Raw genomic sequence first — 19,726 nt, forward strand, 5'->3', positions numbered from 1 at the left:
AGGCTATGTCAATATTCAGGGGACTGCTCTGTTTCTAAACAGTCGCTAGGTTCAGGCGTAACATGATCAAACCACACTTTCTTATTGGGTCTGCTAGTACAGCTGCCTTCTTTAGTTGCATGTCTTTGTACGAGTGATGATTTTAAATGTTGTCTCGCTTCAGTTCGCCTCTTGTTGGTTTGGTCCCTACTGTCATCATCGGCTGAGTTCTTGCCATTAAATAACTCTCTGAACAGACCCAGGCGCGACAGCAAGACCTTCCAGATTATACCCCAACCTGATGACAGAAAATACTCTGTAATTAATTAATTAATTTATGCAGTGTACTATATTAAATACTAAATCATGGAGCTTACAGAGGAAGATAAATGCAAGCACGATCAGCACACTGAGAAGTAGTACCAGGGTCCCTACTAAAGTCTCAACCAGGTCATCAACAACGCCAGCCATGTCTTGAAATTGAGTTTACTGCAGAAACTCACTACAACACAGTGGGCTTTAATTCGAAAAGTGTGAGTTTAAAGGTTATGTGGTAGTAGGTGTGAGGTCACGCCCAGCTATTACTTTAAAAAAGGCAATCAACATGGCTGACATTTCTAGCGGTGAATCAGATGATGAGGAGTACGTCCCTGAAGGTATAATATGAACAAAACAACTGTTAGTACTGATTAATGTTGCATCTGTTTTCTGTTTGGGTTACATATCAAGAGAGGTCTGCATCGGTGCTTCAACATTAACTCATTTTAAATAGAAACCTTAAAGAGATCGACCTCTCTATACAAAGGACACTGCTTCCATTCACTTTTCTACATAAATATAAATACAGGGTTTCTTTTAAGATTTTGCACAAGTGAGTGAAAATGTGGGTTCTAAGTTAAGTACGTATCAAGCGGGTAAAAAATGGGGGTGATTTAATATACAGGTGCAAGTAGGAATTTAGCGGGTGAAAGGTAGAACATTTCAAGCTGGTGAAAATCTGCACTAAAATATTACTCTCTGAAAAGGACGAACATACCATGAATATAATTATTGATTGGCCTCAGAGTTTTATGAAATACAGCTAGGTTCTGTTGCATGTACTTAATAGATGGTTGGTTTGTGCGTATGCAGGGGCATCCAGTGCGGCCAGTGACGAGTCCGAAGGGGAGTGGAAACCAGGGGGTGTGGTCAAGCGAGTGCGGAGATCGAGCAAGCCGACTAGAAGGAGTTCACGGAAGAGTGTAACTACCACCCGAACCAGGTACGTAGTGGAAAGTGGGAAGCAACAGACAAATAAAATAACCTTAAAGCAATGATATAGTGACCGAGATAATTTTTTTTTTTTTATGAGTACTGTGAGGAGATCCAACATGCAGTATGAATCACTACATGTTCAGTTCTGATAGCGTGATAACATGCAGTCCCAGTGCACTGAACTTGTAGTGATTCACACTGCATATCGGAGCCCATGTGAGTGAGTTTGTTTTGTAGTTTGGATCTGCTAACTGTTGACCTTCTACAATCAATAAAACTCTTACTGCTTATTAGAGCCCGCTAATAAATCATTCACCCATTTGTAGACTGTTTGTCGTGCAATTTTATTGTCTCCTCGTTAATGCAGAAACTGCTTGGCCTCATACATGATTGTATGAATGGCCTCTGAATGTGATACCCTAGCTCCCTGAAATTTGACCTAGCTGTAACTGATAATGAATATAACCAGCTAAATATTTCCTATATTATTATTATAGCATTGGTATAATTTGGCAATCTTTAATTTGTCGACCCTCACCTGAACTCGCCAAATCAGCCAAAAAGTTGCATAGTTCCTTGTATACAGCCAATAATTTCGCTTGTAAGTCTGTACTCTCTCTTGAAGTAAACATTTTCCTTCTGCAAGAATGTCGTTTTTGACCAAACTGTCTAATCAATCACTTAATTTGTTGGAACCTTCTGAACAACAATGAGTTAGTGTGCCCTTATAATCATTAGAGTTTCTCTTCTTGGAATGCAGTGTGTCACGTACCATACTATACATGTGCATGTACATAATTATAATTACGATGTTGCCAAAAAAACCACCAGTGCTCACTTTGAAGTAACCGGCATTGGACAGCTACATGTGTGTGTACCTGCATACTTGGTTTTGCTACTTGATGTATATCAAATTGCATTCCACCAGTTTTAGCCACAAAATCTCCTTTACCTCATGCAAGAGGAATGATTAGTATTGTCACTGCATTGTTGTGTATCAATGTGTTCGATACCCTCAGCCAAATACATTGATCTCTCCGGAGATTGCACGGATTGTTTATAGGCAAGTATTGTCTTCTAGGAATGTGTATCTGTAGTTGATTGGTTCCACTAGGGGCTACTCAGAGGAGGTTGGACACGATCACGTGCACCACTTTTTTTGCTGAGCTGGCACAAAAATTAACAATGAGTTCTATGTAAACTTCTAGCTGGTGTTGCACGGTCATTAGAGACTGAAGGCAAACTTTATGTGCCTCGCTGGCTTCTTTTGATATAAAACTTTCATTAACCAACCCGATCCCCACCGATCCCCTCTATTCTGGTGAGTTATCAGTGCATACAGTGTTTACTAGATTCTTGACAGCCAGTACAATGCAAGCTTCATACAGCACTGCGCTAAACTATATTCTACCCTATAGTCTAGCTAATCTTGGTCCAGCCAGACAACAGACACAGCTAGTCCGATGTTACAAGTCAGTAAAGCAAGAGTATCCATAACTTTTTTATTACAGTTATTCTGTATCTATGGTAACGTGAGCAGAGACCTTAGGAATGTCACATGATTGATGACGCGTGGCCAACCTCCTCTGGGGGCTACTGGTAATGCTGAGGACCACATTGATTTGTGGCTGTGATACGTTTGGTTGAGCTCTAGACTTTTACTCCATACAGCGAGGGTCTTTTGAACTCTATATTCGTCGGTAGGCCGTACACGTCCAGTATGTAGTTGATACCTCTGTGTGCCATTCATGCAGAGCTGCATTGAGGGGGAGAGGGAGGGGTACCCTGGGCCTGGTTTTGCCACCTAGATCTAGCAGATTCATTTAAAGACAGTTTGTGCTCCTATAATTATGGCAACTTATGAGCTGAAATTGCCAGAATTAACCCTCAAATATCCACATTTCCCCGGGGGACCACCCTAGTTTGGAGTGAACTTGGTGCATGCATACGCAGAAGGGGGACTTCGCCTTCCCTACATTTTTCATTTGCCTCTGGCCCAAAATTTTAGATGCAGCCCTGTCTGGTACATCTAATAGAACACTGCATCTTGTTATTTTTGTTAAAGAGGATGTTTATATACAAAAATTGTATAGTTTTTATAAGACTTCTGCACATGCCAGCTCTATCCTTGTCTTGTGGTCACCTGTTTTCAAACAATAGATTTTAATGAATACATTTAGCAGCATTGTGCACCGATTAGATTTCACTGTTGTGGTGTGTTATAAATTATACTCTTTAACGTTGTTTCAGCACAACTAGGAGACTGCCACAAAAGGTTCGTAATCCATCTAATTGCTAGACAAGTAACAGTTTTTCCAGTCGTTACACAATATTCTCACAATTAGTCGTCCGTTTTGGTTTTCTGTGGTTTTCTGTAGGAATGCTTGGAATGTATTGGCAGGTGTTGTGTCTAGTACTCTGTTCCCCCGTCATATCTAATCAGCACAACATGGAGTGTTGGTACAAGACCGCCCACCTCTATCTAAATACACCTCCTTGCAGCTGTGTAACATTTTCACTTAATTTCCGAGCTTGGGAAAAATGACATTTGTAGGGTTGTTTGTTAAATTTATTTGAAGTAGATGCCAATGGTGTGTGTAATAAGCTTCTGTAAAACTAGCACTATCCTCTTTGTTCTCAGTATTGTTTGCACACAAAGTTGTTTAAATGTTCTTGTGGTATGACTCAACAATTAAGTAGTGTTATGCTTGCCCACGTTCCCGTTGTCAGCCTAACGGTCTCCTATACATGTCAGTGCATGTACTCTCTAACTTGTCCTCCCTCGCTATTTGATGGTTTATATATTTGTAGGAGTAGACGAGGAGGCATCAAACTCAGTAAATATGTATCGAGTGATGAAGACGATGATGATGATGAGGGTGAAGCTAGCGAAGGAAGTGAGGCTGATGAGGCTGATGAGGGTGTGGATGGTGGTGATGGTGGTGATGGCAGTGAGGGTGGTGATGGTGCTGGCGGTGCTGACGACAGTGACACTGATGAGGAGGACGTTGCTACTACTGTGGCCAAGCCATCAAATAAAAACTCTTCAAGAATTGATGATCTCTGGGCCTCGTTTAAAGAAGATGTTGGAATTCCAGCTAAACAAGAGAAGGACGCCAGCAATGAAAAGGTACATGTAGGCTATGTTGAATAGCATTCCTTGAGTGCCTATAACTTGAGTCTGGATTGTCTACTGTACACTGTACATGCTCTAAATAATGCACATGTATGTCACATGTGAATGGCAAGAAACCAGTGCTAGTGTACAGTTAGCTATTACAGTGTAATATTTAACTACGTAATTATTTTGATCAGTAATTGTCTTCCTGTCAGCTATTGCCCTTGTTTATCATACCCTCTCTTTCCCTATAGCCTAACACACTGTCCTATACACATTAGTTATGAAGTACACGCGCATGCACATGTAGCTAGGTCATTAACGTTTCCATAGCATCCCTGTGTTGTTGTCATGGAAAGCACCGTTTGCCTTGTTATTCATCACAAGATCCTAACAACACATAGTGTCAGAGTGTGGGAGGCTCTGCCAGCATATGCTTAGTCTCTACTCAGGTAACCAGTCCGAGGGAGTAGTAACTATACAATGGTGTGTTGTTAAACCTCTGTTGTTTGTCCCAATACATCTGTGGGCACATGTTTATGCTCCACTGGTTCACTGTAAAGGTGGTTTACTATTCAAAAAGCTTGGCAACAATTTAGAGCATGTGAGAAGAATGGGCCTATATTATTATATGTACACTGTATGACTTTTTGTGCATGTGTGTACGTTCAACTGATTTTACCCCAAACTTGTTGTTTGTGTTACATGGTTCTATTTTCAGTGGCAAGATCACTGCACTGTTGTCTAATAATGTGAAGCAGTTACATGTAAGATTAACTGTTGTTCTTTTCCTTGTAAAGGACCCTGTTGCTACTGGCACACTGCAAGCGGAGAAAGAAGACGACATTTTTGCTAAAGAAGGAATGAATAAAACTGTGTCCATTAAGACGAAATACGATTTTGCTGGAGAAGAAGTCGAGTGAGTGCATGGGGGCATGTACATCATTATCAGCTGCATGCAGAGAGTAATGCATAACTTTGTAGCAGAGTTAAAAATAAAGTTGATGCTGGTTGTCTCCCAATGACATGTACATACGTGGATAGAGTGGGCCATAATTATGGTAGCACATTGTATAGAGGGTTGCTGTCTCCTTTATTGGAGAGAGTCTTAATGAGTTGTGCCTGCCCTCGATGATTGAATACATACAGTCGCACACCCACTGCTGTGGTTGCTTAAATATGGTCAGACCTGACAGATTGCCCAAATAAAGCTTTCTTCGGTGGCTCTTTCATTGTGTGACTAAGCTAGGGTTGATGGGCCGTGGGCGAGTGTGCTTCCCAACTGTGTTTGCCGTGGATACAGATATACGTACACCTGTAATAGTATGTTGCCTACCAACGAAGCTAATGAACGAGTGTTGGTGTCAGCAGTAACTGCATCATGGGCTACACTACTTTGGTTGGTGTACTAGACAAGTGGGTACTCGTAACATACACCCTGTAATATAACTGAGTCGTACTTCTTTAGATGCGGACATACATGTATTTATTTATTCAGTGTGGTTTTTACCGTATCATAAAATAAGTTATGTACAAGCTTATAGTTGACTCAGTTTTACACTATGATCCGTATTGAGGTCTGTGCCGTATACAATTTGTGATCACCTATAAGTACATGTAGGTCCACCCTCTATAATAATACAGTTTGCGTCTGTATTTGACATGCAATACATGTACTCGTGATATTGTGTTCCGGAGTCAGTTGAAGTTTTGAGTCTTTTTACTTCCTCCTAGAGTGGAGAAGGAAGTGCGGGTAGACTCTAAAGAAGCTAAGAAGTTCTTTGAGAGCCAATCCTCCACACAGCCAGCAGAGAAAATGGATCAGGAGGCTGGTCTACAAACAGGGTGAGGCTAGTTTCATTATTTTTTAGGTGATATTGGTAAATCGAATTGCAACTTTTTGGTATATGTAAGTTGGTGATCACCATTCTGCACTGCTGCAGTACTAAAAGGAAGGGGTCTGGTCTCGGCTCAGTCCTGGATTCGATTGGGAAGAAACAGAAAATGAGTACACTGGTGAGTACTGTATGTCAGCGCTTGCATGCAGCTACACGTACGTGTATATGTACTCTTATTTCTGTGAGCCTGCATGCAAGAACTTTTAATAGGGATTTTACAAATTGCATGGTGAACATTTGGGTACCAGAGGTGACTAGCCTACAATGTAGATATGTAGGATGCTTGATCCTCGCCGACGGCCGTAGCGATATGCACGCTGTTGAATTTTCTGCGTTCTCTGGGAATGATTGTGGGGGGGTTATTTGTAAAATTCCCACTTATTCCATCACGCTTTAAGCGAGTGAAAAATCACTCAAACCACCATAATTTCCCTCTTCTTGATTTAGTGTTACGTACCTAGTTTTTGATGACTGTAGAACTTCCACTGTTGAATGTTGGTGCTTTGAGCAGTACACAATGTAACAATGTAAGGAAATCCCTTGCTCATCATTGTTCTATTGTGCAGGAGAAGTCTCATCTTGATTGGCAGCAGTTCAAGACCAGTGAGGGTCTGGAGGATGAACTAGCTCATGGCACTAAGGACGGGTGAGTGGTGATTGAGTGTGTTCTAGCTAACACTTCATGTAACTACACGTGGATGGATGTCTCACCGTCCTGTCATAAACATTAAGACATGGCTATAAATATGCAGTTGTGATCATGATCACTGCTGTGATTGTATTGTACAGTACCAAGCCTACCACCTCAAGCCTAGATCTTTATGGTGGTTTTAGTTCTACTGCTACATGTACATGCAATTATACTTTACAAGTGATAACTAAGGATCACTGTGTGTGCAGTGTGCAGTGAACACATTTTTGTTTGTTACCGGTGTTAATATTCAAGTGTCCATTCTATATAGTTAACCATGACCCATAACAAATTGTATGGATGGAAATATATGTCATGATATCCAGCTTGTACACTTCACTCTCCGGTGTACAGGTACCTAGCGAAGCAAGAGTTCCTTCAGCGAGCTGACCTGAGGCAGTTTGAGCTGGAGAGAGAACAGAGGCTGAAGAGATTCAAAAGACTACACTGACACTTTGTTTTCATATACATAGAAATCACTTTCCATTTTTCTCATCATACCCATCATTAATTTTTTTGCATATAAACACATGATTGTCTACATGTAGTGTTAGTTGACATAATATGATTTGGATTTTTGTTTTGGTAAAGATCGTTAGATCTGGATCTAATATAATAACATGTAGATCTAAAATGCAATGGCCTTAAAGAAGAAAGTAGCTAGTATGGTAGTCGACAGTAAAGCACAGGAGCTTTCTCAGCTCAGTAGTGAACTACACAGAAACCCTGAGCTTGGTTCTGAAGAGTTCAAGGCTCATGAATTACTGACAAATTTCCTTGAGAAGGAAGGTTTCACTGTAGAACGCTCCTACACTGGTATCGAAACAGCTTTCAGGGCCACCTTTGGCTCTGGGAGACCCAATGTGTGTGTGATCTGTGAGTACGATGCTCTGCCTGAAATCGGTCATGCATGTGGACACAACCTCATAGCAGAGGCTGGAATTGCCGCTGGTTTGGGTTTGAAAGCTATTCTAGAACCGAGTGATGCCTCGAAGGGAACAGTAATTGTGATGGGCACTCCTGCTGAAGAAACTACTGGTGGAAAATTAAATTTGATAGAAAATGGAGCCTTCAACGATATTGATATTGCCATGATGGTCCACCCTTTTCCTCTGAATATTGTTCAACCGGACTTTATCTGCTCAGCTACGAGAATTGTTACTTACACTGGCAAGGCGGCCCACGCTGCTGCATTTCCCTGGGAAGGAGTGAACGCACTGGATGCAGCTGTGATGGCCTACACCTCTATCTCTGCCCTCAGACAGCAAATGAAGCCAACTTGGAAAGTCCATGGAATCATCACCAACGGAGGAGCCAAACCAAACATCATACCAGAGAAAGCTGCTATGGAGTACTATATTCGAGCACCAACTAAAACTGAACTTGTTACACTAGTTGAAAAGGTTACTTCATGTTTTGAAAGTGCTGCTTTGGCAACTGGATGTCAAGTGGAAATAAATACGCCTTGTGCAGATTTCTTGAATATTGTTCATAACCCAACTCTTTCCGATCTCTACCTGAAGAATTTGACAGAGCTAGGAGAGAAAAGCACAGAGATGATATCTGATTCTCCTGTGAAAGCCTCTACTGATATGGGTAATGTCTCACACGTTGTACCCTCGATTCATCCCATATACGCTATCGGCTCCGGTGAAATGAACCACACTCGAGAATTCACTGCCGTGACCAACACCCCTGAGGCGCACACAGCTACTCTGACTGCTGCCAAGGCCATGGCTCACACATGCATCGATGTGCTCACTACTAGCGGACTGTTAGAGAAGATAAAGCACGAAAAACAAACTACAAATGTTAGCTGATAATAGTCATTCATTTTTGTGGTGCCGTTGCCCGCTCATGAAAAGCAGTTGTCTACTTGCATGAACTGCAGCACCCTCATTTGTGAATCATCTTTAACTAACCTGAGTAGGCCAATAATATTACACACCATACATGTATATAAATGAAAACTGGTAATAAACACACAAAAATCATGATTGAAAAAAATAACACAACGCAGGAGTAAAATAGGAAGCCAGTATAGCATGGCCACAAAGTTATCTGTTCCAGCCATACTTGTGAACCATTCTCTCAAAGGCAACTGTTGCCTCACTCTCTGAGTACTCCACATCGGGCCGACCACTGTCCAGGCGGGTGTTAGGATCAGAGATGATCTCCGAGCGTATCTGAACCAGGATGCTCTAAGGAAGGGGAAGAGGGAATGCATGAACGAACTTCAACACATGCTTTAAAATTGGTAAAAAAATGAACACGGTATCCCCAACTACGCTTTTTAAATAAATGTAAAGGTTGGGCTGTTTGGCATCTCCTAAACAAGCAATTATCATAATCTTTATAGGACAGGTGTAGCTGTACTGTTGTAATCACGCGGGTGAACAAAAATATCAAATATTGAGACAACTAAACGAACATGTATTACATGTACCTCAATGTCATTGGAGGGTGTCCAGCCTGATCTTGTAAGCATTTGCATACAAATACTACCTCCTACGGTCACGTGACCTGCAGTGGGCGCGAACAATGGGTTAGGATTTTAGGCACTAAAGAACACTCTGCAGCTGTCACTTTATAATCACAGGGTGTCATACAGAATTGTGAAGTGGAAATTAGAACATTAATTTTTACTAAAAAAAAAGGTCAACTGTTATTTCAATACCCTGTTAGTATATGTAAAGTGTCCAGCTATGGACCCCAACTAGTACCTGAATGCAAATTTTAGGGGGGGGGATTGGAGCTAGGGGGTATCCCCCTTCCCCCTGCTGATAGATACCGTATCTAGCGGGTATTTCGAGGGTATAAATTGTCGCGGATTTAATTTTCATGGAACAGCGCCTTTTTTGCAGCATGCATGCATGAAATATTAAATTCGCGGTTATAAATGTTCGCGGTTCATGCCTAATCCGCGAAAACCACGAACATTTATACCCTCGAAATATACCCTCTATACGGTATTCATCCTCCAGATCTGCTTGATGGCAAGATTGAGGTGTTTGACCCCCCTCATGCACACCAATGATACATACGGAAAACTCAACAAAATAAATAGTGGTAGTGTAATAGAATTGCACATACCAGTTAGAAACTTGAACCTTGGTCTCAGTATCCTGACAAAAGGAGGGTTCATTGGATAGTCCTTGGGAAACTTCATCTCTAGCTCCACTACTGGTTTTCGGTTGCTATTTTTGGCATAGGCCTCCAAGTCCTCGGCTAATGGAGTATCTTTAGGGAAGTCGCTCAGCTCCACACCCCACACAAACAGGTTGTCCTGGATGCGTGGGTGTGTAGTGGAAATGTGTAGTGGAAGAGTGTGTGTGTGGGTGGGTGGGTGCATATGGGTCTGTGAGTAGGAGGGTGTGAGTATGAGTGTGTGTTCAGAGCAGTTTGTCTACAATTCTGTTGTGGGTTGTTGTGTCTGTCATTATGAGTACTGAGTACTTTGTTATCTAATGAGTAAAAAAGTATGAAGTCATACTACTGGAAATTCCCTGGGAAATTTTAGGTAGGAGCCAATGCAGCACAAATTAAGAAAAGTAATACAGATTTTGAAGATGATCAAGCTATCAACAGTACTAATAGTAGTGGCAGTGTGCAGTGGGCTACCGAGGAGAGGGAGTTGCTATGGTGAGTAAGCTTGTCTGCAATCAAACAGAATTTTGAGTGTTTTCAACTACATGTACCATATATAGCTTGAGAGTAAACTTTAGGTGTAAGTGTTATATTATGTTATAATTATTATTATTACATACAATACCTTACCAAATTAGCTAGAGCAAAACATGAATGCCGTACGTGTAATCTATATTGGTTTCTATAGAAACCAAAAAACTCCCCTCTGACAACACCCTCATGATACAAAAAGGGGAATGGATTGAGGCCAATATCGTAGTGACTGGTTTGTCTGAGTCTGACAAGAACAGTATATTTATCAGCCTACAAGACACTTGTATCCATTCACCTAACTCCAACTCCCTGGCCAAATATCTATGGACACGTAGCAGTGACATTTGCCCTCCGTGGGCGGGGACAGAAGAAGATGAACGATGCAAATGGCTTACCATACATATTAAGGGAGATGCAGATAGTCTGAACAATACTAAGATTGGGTGGTGCCACTCAACAGAGGGGGGGACTGACATAAAACCCCAGTACTTGATCATTGTGACAACATCTAAAAATTGGACAAGCACCTCAGGGCAAATGAAAACTGAAAGAGGTGAGTTGCTCCTAATGCATGTACATCTACATCTACATCTAAGAGTAGGAGCCATTGAACAGCAACTCCTAAAGTCACTCTGACTATAACGGAGCTCAGGCAGAAACATTGCACTAGAAAAAACAGGCTAGTGTATACGTGTGTATATCTGTAAGCAGCCAGTGTAATTTATATAAATGTATGTCAGAGCTAAAGAAGCCATGTAGCCTCATGGAAATCACCAGGGGAATTTTTCTCCCCCCTGCTTACATGATTGTTTACGATCATTACCATTGGCAGGTTTAACTAACACCACTGTGACAGCACTGGGAGTGTGGGTGGGATTGCTCCTGATCATAGTGATGATTCTTCTCGCCGTATTTGTTACCGTCCTGGCAGTCTGCTTTAAGAAAGTGAACAAGAAAGGGGAAAGGTATGCCAACAAACACCCTTTAATGCAGTGATGCTTGTTTGTAGTAGTTTTCCATGAACATGCATACAAGGCTGTAATAAGAAAACTTTGGAGCATACTAAAGGCCTGACACCAAAATCTGGTCTTGAGGCATTAGGTGAACGCCAGAAATATTAATTCTCTCTGTTGAGTGACTAGCACAACAGATTTAACGATGTTCAGATTGAGCCCAGGCTTATATTTGAAACCAAGCTCGAACTAAACACGTTTTTCTATTAATTGACTAACCAAGCTTTCAAAATAGGCCACATTTTTACAGCATACATAATTATTGTATGGTACACAATATCATAGGCCACACTACAGTCACACGTACACACTTGTACTAGTTCAAATGCACATTTAACTTAATCTGTTACCACTACAGGATCTAGGAGCAACGTACCGAACAAGAGAGCTACAGTAACATCGGCATAAACCCTCTTATAAAAAAAACTGAGATTTTAGAATAGTTTGGCAGCAATCACTATTATCAGTCACTCAGTATAAATTGACACACATGATTATAACACAATTTTATTGGCGTAATAATTATGAGTACTGTACTTACCCCCTGTGGCTTGCCAGTGATCCCAAACTCTCCTGAAGATTTGTTCAGACCTTTTAAGTCTGCAAACAATAGTGCAAGCCATTAACAGTATCGTACGTACGAGTGTCACTTTTGAGTCCAAATCATAAAGCCAATAAGACAACCATAATTATAGCACGAAAATTTCGCGAGGCTTAATTTTCGCAGGTTAGCAATCCTCCACGAAAATTAGGTCGACAAAATTATAACAGAAGACACAACATTATTTAACCAGATAGGGCGAAATGTATTCAGCTATTCCACGAAATTTAAGTGCCTCAACAATTTTGCACTATTAACAGGGTGTCATACAGGATTTTGAAGTAGAGGGAGGAAATATCGTACGCAGAGTGTGTTGAGCTAGGAGAACCCAGGGGCATGTCCCCCTGGATTGTTATAATTAGGTGGTCTTAGACACTAGTTGATAAGATCTACATGGGAAGTACATGGGAAAAGTGCCTCAGAGCAGGTATGGGACTTAGTATACCTGCAAATTTACTTGCATACCTAGTATTCCGTTGTCAAGTAATTATAATGTAGTCAAGTGGTTTGCGCATGCGCACTAGTATCTAAATGAGTTAGACACTGTTTTGTCGGTGTCCATGTGATTTAGAAGCCCTCAGCCACTTGTAGTACCCTCGCTACGCTCAGGATACTAATCAGTGACTTTGGGCTTCTAAATCCTATAGACACCTCCAAAACAGTTATTATTTAGTGAATTGTGGTGGGTTTTGGGGTTGCCTTTGCATAGTCATACAACTATATAGTACCTGAATGCAAATTTAGGGGGGGATAATCCCCCTTTCCCCTGTATGACACCTGCTATATGGTATTAAGCGAAACACCATAAGCAGTGTGTAAGATGTACATGTATGGTCGTAATTATAATTATACTTCTAACATGAACCTCTACGAAGGACCCTTATGAATCCACAAACCTGGACAAACTACTGCATGTGGTGTTTCCCTGTAATCTACAACTATGATGATTAATAACTACTGAGTAGCCATGGCAATTACCTGCCAAGAGCCTGTGCACAGCTGATGGGGTTCCCTGGCCAGTGAAGAAGTCGTCAGCACTGACTGTCTGCTCCACACTGGGACTAGGGGGACAAGCAATCTACTAAATATCATGCCATATCTTTTAATTAGAATAATATCCTACACAACATTGCTTAACACTGAGCATTAAACCAAGGCATACTCTACAATCACTATACATACTTCTCAGTGACATTTTAGAAACGTAAATCATTGACCCGACCTACTGCGACTTCCAAACTCTAGACCTAATGTTCACCTTCAGACGTAAGGCCAAGAAGTACGTCATGTATGGTCATACCACAAAAGAGGAGCACAGGTGCACTCTCAACTACAGATATGTATAGGCGCTCTTAAAACAGCTGGACAAAGTGTACCCACCTTGGAGTAGCTATGTCATCCACATCGTTGGCATAGTAATCATCAAAGTCCTCGTCACTGTCTAAGTAATCTCCCTCTTCGTCACTGACCTGCCCCGCCTCCAAACAAGACGCTGCCCGCTCCAACACTTGTGTGAGAGATCGGCTGGCCGAGCTCAGGTAGTCCATCTCGACAGACAGGAGAGGAATGCAGCTGTCATTGTCACTCCATACGCCCTAAGAGGGACAAGAATATTACTCGTGTTCTGCTTATAATATCAAAATTAATGACATTTGTAACACAAAATGTAATCTGGTGTTCTAAACTTATATCAAGCGTTCAGTACAGTTAGTTTGAGTTGGCGCTGTAATTACACTAATTAACTACGGTAGTGATACTGATAGTTGTCATACGGTCATGTGACGTGTTGGTGTACCCATTCCTCAGTGCCCAATTTCTCTGGCACCGTGATGTAGAAAGAACTAGAGGGTGACCTGAAGGAGACCTTTCTAGCCTGCTCATCCCCAGCCAACACAGTGAAGCCCTGAGCACTTTGATCAGCCCACTGTCTGCACAAAGAAAAAACTCCTTTCCAGTCCATTCTGTTTCTTTCCGGTACGGGTATAGTCGAGCGCCGCCGCCCTCCTCCTCGGGCAACGGTAGAGGGCGGCGGCGCCCGACTAGTATAGGTACAGATCAGACGATAGGTGGGGCCAAACCGCCGGGGAGGGGGGGGGATAGTCTCGCGGGCTATAATGATAACTACTAGATCTATACTGTAGTATCAGATTGTGGAGTATGGCCCGCGAGACTAGGGGGGGGGGCCAGATCTACACATACCTGCCCTGCCCACTTTTTTTAATAACAGGATCTAGGAGCCAAGGATGACCATGTCTTTGAAAGGAATAGCAAATGCTTCCATTGATGGCAAAGCTCAGGAGTTGTTTCAGCTGAGTGATGAAATTTGGAAGAACCCAGAACTTGCATTCAAGGAGTTCAAGGCTCATGAATTACTGACAAACTTCCTTGAGAAAGAAGGTTTCACTGTGGAACGCTCCTACACTGGTATCGAGACAGCTTTCAGGGCCACCTTTGGCTCTGGGAGACCCAATGTGTGTGTGATCTGTGAGTACGATGCTCTGCCTGAAATTGGTCATGCATGTGGACACAACCTCATAGCAGAGGCTGGAATTGCCACTGGTTTGGGTTTAAAAGCTGTTCTGGAATCAAGCGATGCCCCTAAGGGAATGTTAACCATCATGGGAACCCCAGCAGAAGAAGGTGGAGCAGGGAAAGTGTTCTTGATTGAGAATGGAGCATTTGTTGACATCGATATTTCAATGATGGTGCACCCATTCCCATCCACAATTGTTCAACCTGGCATGATTGCTCGGAAACAACTCGAGGTGACATACACTGGCAAGGCGGCTCATGCTGCTGCTTTTCCGTGGGAAGGGGTGAACGCACTGGATGCAGCTGTGATGGCCTACACCTCTATCTCTGCCCTCAGACAGCAAATGAAGCCAACTTGGAGGGTACATGGAATCATTACCAACGGAGGAGCCAAACCAAACATCATACCAGAGAAAAGCGTGTTGTTATACTATATTCGAGCACCTATTAGTACCGAACTGGAAATTTTAGTCGAAAAAGTGACGAAGTGTTTTGAAGCAGCAGCCACAGCAACTGGATGTCAAATCGAGCTCAGGGAACCAAAACCAATGTATTTGAACCTCAAAAGCAACCCTTTTATGTCTGATCTGTATTTTAAAAATGCAACTGAACTTGGTTGTACAAAAATGGCTATGGAAGCTGAAGGCTCTGCTTCTACTGACATGGGTAATGTTTCACATATTGTACCCTCGATTCATCCTTGCTATGCTATCGGCTCTGGGGAAGTGAACCACACTCGAGAATTCACTGCTGTGGCCAACACCCCTGAGGCGCACACAGCTACTCTGACTGCTGCCAAAGCCATGGCTCACACATGCATCGATGTGCTCACTACTGACGGAATGTTGGAGAAGATAAAACTTTAAAAAATGTTTTACTAGATCGAAAAAAGCGTGTAACACTTTAATATCCACTATTATTTTCTTTGTCTTTCTGTAGCTATAATTATAGGGTATAAATTTTGATGTACTGGTTTGCTGCACTGGATAGATCTAGGCATAGTAAGCTTTCCAAGCAGGCAAATATAAACCCAAAGAAACGCTAAAAGGTCAAGAACCCTTAACCCAGGACTTCGGCCTTTCAGACTTATTGCTGAATAGGCTTTTTTTGGCTGAGTGAGCATGCAAGATAAAACATGACCTCTTTGAAAGGAATAGCAAATGCTTTCATTGATAGCAAAGCTCAGGAGTTGTTTCAGCTGAGTGATAAACTTTGGAAGAATCCAGAACTTGCATTCAAGGAGTTCAAGGCTCATGAATTACTGACAAACTTCCTTGAAAAAGAAGGTTTCACTGTGGAACGCTCCTACACTGGTATCGAAACAGCTTTCAGGGCCACCTTTGGCTCTGGGAGACCCAATGTGTGTGTGATCTGTGAATATGATGCTCTGCCTGAAATCGGTCATGCATGTGGACACAACCTCATAGCAGAGGCTGGAGTTGCTGCTGGTTTGGGTTTGAAAGCTGTTCTGGAATCAAGTGATGCCCCAAAGGGAATGTTAACGATTATGGGCACCCCAGCAGAAGAAGGTGGAGCAGGGAAAGTGTTCTTGATTGAGAATGGAGCATTTGTTGACATTGATATTTCAATGATGGTGCACCCGTTCCCATCCACAATTGTTCAACCTAGCATGATTGCTGTGAAACAGCTCGACGTGACATACACTGGCAAGGCGGCCCATGCTGCTGCGTTTCCCTGGGAGGGAGTGAACGCAATGGATGCAGCTGTGATGGCCTACACCTCTATCTCTGCCCTCAGACAGCAAATGAAGCCAACTTGGAGAGTCCATGGAATCATCACCAACGGAGGAGCCAAACCAAACATCATACCAGAGAAAAGTGTGGTGTCATACAATATTCGAGCACCTACCAGTACTGAACTTGAAACTTTAGCCGAAAAAGTGACGAAGTGTTTTGAAGCAGCAGCCACAGCAACTGGATGTCAAATTGAAATCAGGGAACCAAATCCAATGTATTTGAACCTCAAGAGCAACCCTTTTATGTCCGATCTGTATTTTAAAAACGCAACTGAGCTTGGTTTTACAGAAATGTCTATGGAAGCTGAAGTCTCTGCTTCTACTGACATGGGTAATGTTTCACATATTGTACCCTCGATTCATCCTTGCTATGCTATCGGCTCTGGGGAAGTGAACCACACTCGAGAATTCACTGCTGTGGCCAACACCCCTGAGGCGCACACAGCTACTCTGACTGCTGCCAAAGCCATGGCTCACACATGCATCGATGTGCTCACTACTGGCGGAATGTTGGAGAAGATAAAACTTTTAAAAAATTAATGTTTTACTAGATCGAAAAAAGCATGTAACACCTTTAATAGTGTGGATATTATTTTATTTGTCTTTCTGTAGCTATAATTATAGGGTATAAATTTTGATTACTGGTTTGCTGCACTGGATAGATCTAGCATAGTAAGCTTTCCAAGCAGGCAAATAGAATCCAGAACTTGCATTCAAGGAGTTCAAGGCTCATGAATTACTGACAAACTTCCTTGAGAAAGAAGGTTTCACTGTGGAACGCTCCTACACTGGTATCGAGACAGCTTTCAGGGCCACCTTTGGCTCTGGGAGACCCAATGTGTGTGTGATCTGTGAATATGATGCTCTGCCTGAAATCGGTCATGCATGTGGACACAACCTCATAGCAGAGGCTGGCTGGAGTTGCTGCTGGTTTGGGTTTGAAAGCTGTTCTGGAATCAAGTGATGCCCCAAAGGGATGTTAACGATTATGGGCACCCCAGCAGAAGAAGGTGGAGCAGGGAAAGTGTTCTTGATTGAGAATGGAGCATTTGTTGACATTGATATTTCAATGATGGTGCACCCATTCCCATCCACAATTGTTCAACCTAGCATGATTGCTGTGAAACAGCTCGACGTGACATACACTGGCAAGGCGGCCCATGCTGCTGCGTTTCCCTGGGAGGGAGTGAACGCACTGGATGCAGCTGTGATGGCCTACACCTCTATCTCTGCCCTCGGACAGCAAATGAAGCCAATTTGGAGAGTCCATGGAATCATCACCAACGGAGGAGCCAAACCAAACATCATACCAGAGAAAAGTGTGGTGTCATACAATATTCGAGCACCTACCAGTACTGAACTTGAAACTTTAGTCGAAAAAGTGACGAAGTGTTTTGAAGCAGCAGCCACAGCAACTGGATGTCAAATCGAGATCAGGGAACCAAAACCAATGTATTTGAACCTCAAGAGCAACCCTTTTATGTCCGATCTGTATTTTAATAATGCAACTGAGCTTGGTTGTACAAAAATGGCTATGGAAGCTGAAGGCTCTGCTTCTACTGACATGGCTAATGTTTCACATATTGTACCCTCGATTCATCCTTGCTATGCTATCGGCTCTGGGGAAGTGAACCACACTCGAGAATTCACTGCTGTGGCCAACACCCCTGAGGCGCACACAGCTACTCTGACTGCTGCCAAAGCCATGGCTTACACATGCATCGATGTGCTCACTACTGATAGATTTTTGGAAATGATAAAATTCTAAAGAACCTTCTTCTAGGTCTGTATCTATGCCACAAAGAAAAATGCAAGTTGTCCTGTTTTATACATTTTGTTTACATGTGTCATGTGTAATTGATATACTAATTGCAGGACGTGAAATTTACGCCAGACCTGATGTATAGGGTTTTATGTTGATGGTTGATTATGCCCCTAATAATTATTAGTGCTAATTAATATCAGATGATTCCAGCCAATCAACTTAGTCACGACTGTGCTTTACTGTAAGCTGTTATAATGCAGTGCTTTTATGCACACTATAAACAAATAATTGAAAAGTGTGTGCTCTTAACAACGAACAGAGACGTCAAGGATTCAAATGTATAGCCATGTACCAAAACTATAGTTAAACTAACCAGTCAAGCTGTACATATATATGACAGGATGTACACGATCATGTTACAGCACTAAGACGCACCTAACCGTGTTTTAGTGCTGGATGGGTTCTCGGTTACATAATGAACTTAGATTCACCTCTTGTGCACCATGTTAACCTCAAGCTCATCCTCGGAACACAGATTGAAAGTGGCTAAAGTGTGTCTATTTTGGGGAGCAGATTGGCACAATAACTATAATTATAGTATGAGAACAATATAGGCAGATGTTGGAATGCATGCGTAGGTTAGCACATGCAAGTCGTTTAAACTTACTATGCTTGAGAATAAAATGTGCGCAATGTTTATTTTCGAGCAATCTACGTATATCTATCTACTGGGTAATTTCCCACATAATTTATGAAGGGCTATAGCGCTAAATTTTTGAGACGCTTAAGTTTTGCTATTTTCGAGGGTTAGCAATCCTCCACGAAAGTTAGGTCCACGAAATACTTAGCTAACAGAAGACACAACGTAAATTAACCAAATAATTATAGCACGAAATGTTTTTAGAAGCACTTTCACAAAAATTAAGTGCCTCGCGCTATACAGTATAATTAGTAACAGAGTCATGTAGCTATTTTTCCGGGGAGTTGGGGATCAAGTATTTCACAGGATTATTCAAGATTAAAACTTCACAGCTTTCACTTTTGAGGATATCCCTTGCACTATACCTATACATAAACAATGATTCCAAATTTTTAGGCGCATAATTCTTGACATCTGTAAAATCATGTGTGGCGCTTATATATATATACAGTAGTTTGCTTGATGTTACTAGATCTACTTGTGGGACGTGAATGTGAATTGTACGGTGTGCTCATGGTTTAATGAATACTGTATAGGCAATCACGGTTCCTAATGCTTATGCACTACATGCAACGAGAGATTAATAGTCATGCGGCTCATACCCCCCAAAATTAATATGGACCATCTGCCCCGATGGGATCCAGTTTGACCAGTTGCAATATTAATACCTGCCAATCGAATTTTAAAAGGTGCAATTTAAATTCATTGCGCAGCATTATTTCTCCCAACATTGGTTTC

At 42.0% G+C, this 19,726-nt stretch overlaps 6 protein-coding genes and 1 pseudogene across 7 annotated transcripts; 6 read left to right on the forward strand and 1 right to left on the reverse strand.

The window, feature by feature from the left end:
* The first annotated feature begins 477 nt into the window (after window positions 1-477).
* Window positions 478-7,520, forward strand: LOC135341111 (craniofacial development protein 1-like). The gene is made up of 8 exons (XM_064537585.1): window positions 478-635; window positions 1,111-1,240; window positions 4,045-4,363; window positions 5,152-5,270; window positions 6,086-6,196; window positions 6,295-6,367; window positions 6,816-6,895; window positions 7,295-7,520. The coding sequence occupies exons 1-8, from the start codon at window positions 584-586 to the stop codon at window positions 7,389-7,391; spliced, it is 981 nt and encodes a 326-aa protein (XP_064393655.1). The 5' UTR covers window positions 478-583; the 3' UTR covers window positions 7,392-7,520.
* Window positions 7,509-8,839, forward strand: LOC135341110 (xaa-Arg dipeptidase-like). The gene has a single exon (XM_064537584.1). The coding sequence runs from the start codon at window positions 7,579-7,581 to the stop codon at window positions 8,758-8,760; it is 1,182 nt and encodes a 393-aa protein (XP_064393654.1). The 5' UTR covers window positions 7,509-7,578; the 3' UTR covers window positions 8,761-8,839.
* Window positions 8,840-8,862: 23 nt separating this feature from the next.
* On the reverse strand, window positions 8,863-14,243 carry LOC135341112 (ubiquitin-conjugating enzyme E2Q-like protein 1). 2 transcript variants are annotated; one of them, XM_064537586.1, is made up of 7 exons: window positions 14,031-14,243; window positions 13,616-13,830; window positions 13,214-13,296; window positions 12,176-12,234; window positions 10,034-10,226; window positions 9,387-9,463; window positions 8,863-9,141 (listed from the first exon to the last, which is right to left on the reverse strand). In XM_064537586.1, the coding sequence occupies exons 1-7, from the start codon at window positions 14,193-14,195 to the stop codon at window positions 8,998-9,000; spliced, it is 936 nt and encodes a 311-aa protein (XP_064393656.1). In that variant the 5' UTR covers window positions 14,196-14,243; the 3' UTR covers window positions 8,863-8,997. The 2 variants fall into 2 exon arrangements, with proteins under 2 accessions (XP_064393656.1, XP_064393657.1); XM_064537587.1 differs by having other exon boundaries at window positions 14,008-14,174.
* Window positions 10,241-12,165, forward strand: LOC135341114 (uncharacterized). The gene is made up of 4 exons (XM_064537591.1): window positions 10,241-10,582; window positions 10,776-11,174; window positions 11,454-11,586; window positions 11,993-12,165. Exons 1-4 carry the CDS (start codon window positions 10,471-10,473, stop codon window positions 11,997-11,999), a joined length of 651 nt encoding a protein of 216 aa, XP_064393661.1. The 5' UTR covers window positions 10,241-10,470; the 3' UTR covers window positions 12,000-12,165.
* A 181-nt stretch (window positions 14,244-14,424) lies between the features above and the next one.
* Window positions 14,425-15,740, forward strand: LOC135341122 (xaa-Arg dipeptidase-like). The gene has a single exon (XM_064537613.1). It carries the CDS (start codon window positions 14,479-14,481, stop codon window positions 15,631-15,633), a length of 1,155 nt encoding a protein of 384 aa, XP_064393683.1. The 5' UTR covers window positions 14,425-14,478; the 3' UTR covers window positions 15,634-15,740.
* Window positions 15,741-15,833: 93 nt separating this feature from the next.
* LOC135341120 (xaa-Arg dipeptidase-like) lies at window positions 15,834-17,182 on the forward strand. The gene has a single exon (XM_064537611.1). It carries the CDS (start codon window positions 15,903-15,905, stop codon window positions 17,061-17,063), a length of 1,161 nt encoding a protein of 386 aa, XP_064393681.1. The 5' UTR covers window positions 15,834-15,902; the 3' UTR covers window positions 17,064-17,182.
* Window positions 17,183-17,220: 38 nt separating this feature from the next.
* On the forward strand, window positions 17,221-19,704 carry LOC135341237 (xaa-Arg dipeptidase-like; annotated as a pseudogene).
* The last annotated feature ends 22 nt before the right edge of the window (window positions 19,705-19,726 follow it).

The sequence above is a fragment of the Halichondria panicea genome, chromosome 9 (assembly GCF_963675165.1).
Source record: "Halichondria panicea chromosome 9, odHalPani1.1, whole genome shotgun sequence".
NCBI lineage: Eukaryota > Metazoa > Porifera > Demospongiae > Suberitida > Halichondriidae > Halichondria > Halichondria panicea.

Excerpts from the sequence above, each read along its gene's own strand:
- LOC135341111 (XM_064537585.1), top strand. The coding sequence starts at position 584 with ATGGCTGACATTTCTAGCGGTGAATCAGATGATGAGGAGTACGTCCCT. Across the intron at positions 636-1,110 it reads TGAGGAGTACGTCCCTGAAG|GGGCATCCAGTGCGGCCAGT; the intron begins GTATAATATGAA and ends GTGCGTATGCAG. Across the intron at positions 6,896-7,294 it reads GCTCATGGCACTAAGGACGG|GTACCTAGCGAAGCAAGAGT; the intron begins GTGAGTGGTGAT and ends TCCGGTGTACAG.
- LOC135341110 (XM_064537584.1), top strand. The coding sequence starts at position 7,579 with ATGGCCTTAAAGAAGAAAGTAGCTAGTATGGTAGTCGACAGTAAAGCA.
- LOC135341114 (XM_064537591.1), top strand. The coding sequence starts at position 10,471 with ATGCAGCACAAATTAAGAAAAGTAATACAGATTTTGAAGATGATCAAG. Across the intron at positions 10,583-10,775 it reads GAGGAGAGGGAGTTGCTATG|AAACCAAAAAACTCCCCTCT; the intron begins GTGAGTAAGCTT and ends TGGTTTCTATAG. Across the intron at positions 11,175-11,453 it reads GCAAATGAAAACTGAAAGAG|GTTTAACTAACACCACTGTG; the intron begins GTGAGTTGCTCC and ends TACCATTGGCAG.
- LOC135341112 (XM_064537586.1), bottom strand. The coding sequence starts at position 14,195 with ATGGACTGGAAAGGAGTTTTTTCTTTGTGCAGACAGTGGGCTGATCAA. Across the intron at positions 13,297-13,615 it reads GATGACATAGCTACTCCAAG|TCCCAGTGTGGAGCAGACAG; the intron begins GTGGGTACACTT and ends TTGTCCCCCTAG. Across the intron at positions 9,142-9,386 it reads CACCCTCCAATGACATTGAG|AGCATCCTGGTTCAGATACG; the intron begins GTACATGTAATA and ends CCCCTTCCTTAG.
- LOC135341122 (XM_064537613.1), top strand. The coding sequence starts at position 14,479 with ATGACCATGTCTTTGAAAGGAATAGCAAATGCTTCCATTGATGGCAAA.
- LOC135341120 (XM_064537611.1), top strand. The coding sequence starts at position 15,903 with ATGACCTCTTTGAAAGGAATAGCAAATGCTTTCATTGATAGCAAAGCT.